We start from the raw sequence: 7,083 nt of genomic DNA, 5'->3' as shown, positions 1-7,083 counted from the left end.
TGATTAATGATGTTGAGCATTCTTTCATGTGTTTGTTGGCAATCTGTGTTTCTTCTTTGGAGAAATGTCTATTTAGGGCTTCTGCCCATTTTTGGATTGGGTTGTTTGTGTTTTTGTTATTGAGCTGCATGAGCTGCTTGTAAATTTTGGAGATTAATCCTTTGTCAGTTGCTTCATTTGCAAATATTTTCTCCCATTGTGACCGTTGTCTTTTGGTCTTGTTTATGGTTTCCTTTGCTGGACAGGTACATGTAAACGTATGAAATTAGAACACTCCCTAACACCATAAACAAAAATAAACTCAAAATGGATTAAAGACCTAAATGTAAGGCCAGACACTATCAAACTCTTAGAGGAAAACATAGGCAGAGCACTCTATGATGAAAATCATCGCACGATCCTTTTTGACCCACCTCCTAGAGAAATGGAAATAAAAACAAAAATAAACAAATGGGACCTAATGAAACTTAAAAGCTTTTGCACAGCATAGGCGGTGCTCTTAATCCCCTCTCCTCGAGTACCACGGAAACAAGAGGCAAGAAAGAGTCTCTTGCCTCTGGCAGCTCCAGACATTTTCCCAGACTCCCTCCCAGCTAGCTGTGGCGCACTAGCCCCTTCAGGCTGTGTTCACTCAGCCAACTCCTGTTCCCCACCCCTGACCAGTAGCTGGTTTAATTTGTTCAATGTGTATCCTTCTGTTTGTATGAATTCTTAGAAATATATATTGATGCACATACATGTTTTGACTGTGATACAATATATTGTGCTGGAGGTCTGCTATTTTTTCTAATTTTCTACCCAGTGCTGTTTTTAAGAGCCATCCACGTTGCTACGTGGATGTCAGGTTTGTTTTTCCAATCTGTTGTTCAGAGTTTCACAGAGCATGCTCACCATGTGTAACTTCTCCACTCCCTCAGGTAGTGGAGATCACTCTCTGCCATCACAGACAATGATGCAGTGAATGTCCTTGATTGCGCTCCTTTGCTGACCTTTGTGAGAGTTTCATTCAGATGGGGACCCAGGAGCACTGTTTGCAGGACTTAGGGTCAGTGTTCCCTTATTTTGGCCACGAACGACAAGGTACCTACTATAGTGACTGAAGTTCCTGTGTCTTCACATCTGGGCCAACACATAGCAGCATCCGACTTTCTAATTTTGCTGTTTTAACAGGTGTAAAGTGATACCATGTTGTTACATTAAATTGCATTCCCCTAGTTGCTAATAACCTGCAGAATGTCTTTGTTTGCTTTTGCCTATTGCGTTTCCTCTTCTGAAACCACCTGTGCCTAACTTTTTTTCACTTTCTATCCTGAATCCTGTTTCATTCTCCTTGGTTTGTAGATGTTCCTTGTAGAATCTAGATATTAGTCTCCTGTCAGTCTTTTTTTTTCTGGGTTTATTAAGGTATACTTCACATACAAAAATCTGTACATATTTAAAATACAAACTTTGTTGAGTTTGTCATATGCCTGCGTTTGTGATGCCATTATCACAGTGAAGGTATTAATCATATCCATCACCTCCAAAAGATCTGCTGGGGTCCCTTGCTTGTGTGTGTGTGTGTGTGTGTGTGTGTGTGTGTGTGTGTGTGTGTGTTTAGTAAGAACACTTAATGAGAGATCTACCCTCTTAACAAGTTCTTTTTTTTTTTTTTTTTTTCGGTACGCGGGCCTCTCACTGTTGTGCCTCTCCCGTTGCGGAGCACAGGCTCCGGACGCGCAGGCTCAGCGGCCATGGCTCACGGGCCCAGCCGCTCCGCGGCATGTGGGATCCTCCCGGACCGGGGCACGAACCCGTGTCCCCTGCATCGGCAGGCGGACTCTCAACCACTGCGCCACCAGGGAAGTCCAACAAGTTCTTTTTTACTGAATTATATTTGACATATAATATACATTGTATAAATTTAAGGTGCACAGTAGGTATATATCTGATATATTTACATATTGTAATATGATTGCCTTGTAACAATAGTGAGAACCTCTATCACCTCACCTTATTATCATTTCATTTTTTGGTGGGTATAATTAAGATCTAGTCCCTTAGCAAGTTTAATAATTATAGTACAGGGGCTTCCCTGGTGGCGCAGTGGTTGCGCGTCCGCCTGCCGATGCAGGGGAACCGGGTTCGCGCCCCGGTCTGGGGGGATCCCACGTGCCGCGGAGCGGCTGGGCCCGTGAGCCATGGCCGCTGAGCCTGCGCGTCCGGAGCCTGTGCTCCGCAACGGGAGAGGCCGCGGCAGGGGGAGGCCCGCATACCACAAAAAAAAAAAAAAAAAAAAAATTATAGTACAATATCGTTGTCTATTTCTTAAATTTTTAAGTGCCTATTGTCATATTGTTCACTACACGTTCTATGATGTACAGCAGATATATAGAACTTATTTAATAGGGCAAATATCTTCTTGGTCTCTGTCATCTATTAACTTCATCTGTGATGCTCTTTGCTAATATGATTCATAATTTTGAAGTAATGGAATTAGTCTTTTTAATTTAAGGTTTTTGCTTTTTGTTTCTTTTAAAAAAGTCATTTCCTGTTCTTAGGTCGCAAAGATCCTACCATACTTTCTTTCATTAACTGTTTTTATCCTTCACAGTTAGGTTATTAATTCATCTTGATTCTCTTTTTGTAGAGTTATTGAGAGTATAGTTTTGTTTTTATTTAGATAGAGATATACTTTCTTCAACAGCATCCCCTAAACAATTTGTCTTTTCCTGAATGATTTGTAGTATGACTTTAACCATATATGGCTACATGTCTGATGTCTCTATTCTGAACTCCTGGTCTATTTATCTGTCCTTGCACTAATCCTGCACTGCTTTATTTGCAAGCCTTTGCAGAATGCCTCACCATCTTAGAAGGCAATCGCCCCCCACCTCCTTTCACGCTTTACTTCAAGGTTGATCTAATTATTCATGGATCATTATTCTTTAATAGAAATTGTATAATAAGTTTAACATCTTAAAGAATTCAACTGGATTTTTTTGAGAAGAATACAGTACATTGAATGTATAGATTAAATTTAGGGGAGAATTAACAGCTATGATATTGTCTTCCCATTTAATCTGCCTATTTATATCATCTACCATGTTTTCTATAATTAGAGGTTTAATTGTTCTTTGTGGAGGCTTGTGTGCATTTGCTTAAATTAATTCCTAGATACTTGAGAGTTTTTGTGTTCCTTTGAATGGTAGCTTGTTTTTTTAAAACTTTTTTTAAAAATTAATTTTAAACTTACAAAAAAGTTTCAAAAATAATACAGAAAATTCTTGTGATCCCCTTACCCATTTCCTCTAATGTCAGCATCTTGCAGAACGCCAGCACAATGATCAGACCCAAGAAACTAACATTTGCCTAGTACTATATAGCAAATTATAGATCTTACTTGAATTTTTCCAGTTTTTACACTAATATCCTTTTTTTTTCTATTCCAGGACACAAGCCATCTCATTTAGTTGTTATTTCAACTTTTCTTTATCATTCTGTTCTTACTATTTCTTTTTTTAAAAAATTATTTATTTATTTATTTTTGGCTGTATTGGGTCTTCGTTTCTGTGTGTGGGTTTCTCTAGTTGCGCCGAGTGGGGGCCACTCTTCATCGCGGTGCGCGGGCCTCTCACTGTCGTAACCTCTTGTTGTGGAGCACAGGTTCCAGACGCGCAGGCTCAGTAGTTGTGACTCACGGGCTTAGTTGCTCCGCAGCATGTGGGATCTTCCCAGACCAGGGCTCGAACCCGTGTCCCCTGCATTGGCAGGCAGATTCTCAACCACTGCGCCACCAGGGAAGCCCCTGTTCTTACTATTTCTTAATTTCCTTTTATCTCAAAGATTAGTGAGTTATGTGTTACTACGGCAATGTCAAAGACACAATCTAAAATTGTGTTCAAAAATATATGTGAACTTTCAGGTATCCTCTTCTTATTAATTTCCATTTTATTGCAATGTGGTCAGATACCCTGGGTCTTTGCAATATTGGCACTTGGGAATTTACCTAGACTTCCTTTATGGCCTTACACAAGGTCCTTTTCAAGAACAATTCCATGTTTTTAGGTGGTTTTTGTTTGTTTGTTTGTTTGCTTTTGGGTGTGTTTGGTGTAATGAATAGGACTGTGTGCATGTTTTTGTGTGTTTGTATATGTTAAATATACATATATAAGTATACGTATATATTAGCTAGGTATATTAACATATATCTTAGCTCAGGTATTAAATAAAGTGACATAATTAAGTCTGAAAACAACAGTAATTACCAAAAGGTAAATGAATTAAGTTCCTCAATTAAAAGAGACATGCAACCATAAGATGCTATATTGTAAGAGAATCTGATTCTGGTCATTTATACCTGTTGTCAATCTTTTTTTTTTTTAAATTTGTGTATTTGTTTACTGACTGTTTTCCTCCAATAGAATGTAATCTTTTTTTTTTAAACATCTTTATTGGATTATAATTGCTTTACTATGGTGTGTTAGTTTCTGCTGTATAACAAAGTGAATCAGCTAAACATATACATATATCCCCATATCTCCTCCTTCTTGCGTCTCCCTCCCATCCTCCCTATCCCACCCTTCTAGGTGGTCAATCTTAACTTCTTGATTTCAGATGCCATGGAAGACACATTATGTGCATAATCTTGAATGCTTGTCAGCTAGGGATTATTAGGATCAATTTCCTTTTAGTGATGAGAAAACAAAGGCTCAAAAAGATTGAGGGACCAACGTAATGCAGGGTTTTTTTTAAAGCACTGTTTTAAAACAACTTCTCAAATTTTTTGAATTCATGTGGATAACATGGTAGAGTTTTGTATAAAAATGGGAAAAAAGCCTCCACTTAGGGGCTTCCCTGGTGGCGCAGTGGTTGCGCGTCCGCCTGCCGATGCAGGGGAACCGGGTTCGCGCCCCGGTCTGGGAGGATCCCACATGCCGCGGAGCGGCTGGGCCCGTGAGCCATGGCCGCTGAGCCTGCGCGTCCGGAGCCTGTGCTCCGCAACGGGAGAGGCCGCGGCAGGGGGAGGCCCACATACCACAAAAAAAAAAAATAAAAAATAAAAAATAAAAAATAAAAAAAAGCCTCCACTTAATATTAAGACTTGCAGATAGCCCAGAGTATAGGCAGCATGCTGAGTGTGGTGAGCACAGGATTTGCAAAGACGGAACTCCAATAAGCAAGAGATATTTCCAATTAAAAATTTTTATTAGGGATCCCAACATAATTTCTTTCAAAAGATTGGATTTTTGCCTTTTTCCTTAATTTTACATTTCTTTTTGGAAAAATACCTAGAGGCAATGGTGAGCTCTGAAGTGGGGAGTCAGTCCACAAGTGGAGAAGGGAGACCATCACCGCCTATCACTGGGATTTTAAAATAGTAATAATAAAAATAATCTATTTAATTCACACTATGTACCAGGACCTGTGCTAAGCACCTTAGATGCATGATTCTATTTAAACTTCAAGGCAGACTATTATTATGAACACAGTTTGTTTATTTTTTTTGGCTGCATTGGGTCTTCGTTGCTGCATGGGCTTCTCATTGCAGTGGCTTCTCTTGTTGCGGAGCACAGGCTCTAGGGTGCGCCGCCTTCAGTAGTTGTGACTCATGGGCTCTAGAGCACAGGCTCAGTAGTTGTGGTACACAGGCTTAGTTGCTCCACAGCATGTTGGATCTTCCCGGACCAGGGATCGAACCCGCGTCCCCTGCATTGGCAGACAGATTCTTACCCATTGCGCCACCAGGGAAATCCCTTGAACACTATTTTGCAGATGGACTAACCATGGCTTGAAGTGGTGAAGGAGCCTCTCCAGGAAGTCCTGAAGAGGGCTCATTAGAGACTCTGAGCTCCTACCCATGAGAATCCCTCCCTCTCTCCCTCAACAGGTATGGCTGCTATTTTGAGGCTAAACTATATGTCATTGTCTGAATTCATCCTCATCGGCTTCTCCACCTTCCCCCACCTTCAGCTGATGTTCTTCTTGCTCTTCCTGTTGATGTACCTGTTCATGCCGCTGGGGAACCTGCTCATCATGGCCACCATCTGGAGGGAGACCAGCCTCCACACGTCCATGTACCTCTTCCTGTGTGCCGTCTCCATCTCTGAGGTCCTCTACACCTTTGCAATCATCCCACGCATGCTGGCTGACTTGCTCTCCACCGACCGCTCCATTGCCCTCACGGCTTGTGCCAGCCAAATGTTCTTCTCCTTCACGTTTGGCTTCACCCACTCCTTCCTCTTCACTGTCATGTACTATGACCGCTACGTGGCCATCTGCCACCCCCTGCGCTACAATGTGCTCATGAGTCTCTGTGGCTGTGCCTGCCTGGTGGCCTGGTCCTGGGTTGGTGGCTCAGTTGTTGGGTTAGTGGTGACATCAGCCATTTTCAAACTCATTTTCTGTGGGTCTAATGAGAATCACTATTTTGGCTGCCATGTGCCGCCTCTTCTGAAGTTGGCCTGTGGGAACGTCTCCACCGTGGCCATGGACGTAGGCCTGGTGTGTATCTCAGCCCTGCTGGGCTGCTGTCTCCTCATCCTTCTGTCTTATGCCTTCATCGTGGCCGCCATCTTGAGGATCCCCTCAGCCGAGGGCCGGCACAAGGCCTTCTCCACATGTGCGTCCCACCTCACCGTGGTGGTCCTGCACTATGGCTTTGCCTCTGTCATCTCTCTCAAGCCCAAGGGTACCCAGTCTCTGGAAGGAGACACCCTGATGGGCACCACCTACACAGTCCTCACTCCCTTCCTCAGCCCCATCATCTTCAGCCTCAGGAACAAGGAGCTGAAGAACGCCATGAAGAAGACCTTCCTCAGCAAACTCTATCCCTCCAGCATCTGAGTGGCCAGTGTGGAGGTGGTTTCAGAAGTATGGTAGAAGGATGACCATACCCTCATCTGTACAGTGAGGTTAATAAAATCTACCTTGTAAGATTGGTGTAAAGATTTGTGGGTGTGTGCGACAACACTTATCACATATTAGGTGCTTAATAAATGTTAACTTTCCTTTCTTCTTCCTCTCATGGTCTGTGTGTTTGACATTAGTTTTACTTTTTAATCAAATAGCTTTATTGAGATATAATTCACATATCATAAAATT

The 7,083-nt window shown here is 42.1% G+C and overlaps 1 protein-coding gene across 1 annotated transcript; it reads left to right on the top strand.

Annotated features, from left to right (window-relative positions):
• Positions 1-5,871: 5,871 nt before the first annotated feature.
• Positions 5,872-6,825, top strand: LOC102977781 (olfactory receptor 10H1-like). The gene has a single exon (XM_007123771.2). It carries the CDS (start codon positions 5,872-5,874, stop codon positions 6,823-6,825), a length of 954 nt encoding a protein of 317 aa, XP_007123833.2.
• The last annotated feature ends 258 nt before the right edge of the window (positions 6,826-7,083 follow it).

Source organism: Physeter macrocephalus, chromosome 2 (genome assembly GCF_002837175.3).
Source record: "Physeter macrocephalus isolate SW-GA chromosome 2, ASM283717v5, whole genome shotgun sequence".
Taxonomy (NCBI): domain Eukaryota; kingdom Metazoa; phylum Chordata; class Mammalia; order Artiodactyla; family Physeteridae; genus Physeter; species Physeter macrocephalus.
The sequence above is the reverse complement of the archived record's forward strand: the minus strand, read 5'-3'. Positions and strand labels throughout refer to the sequence as shown.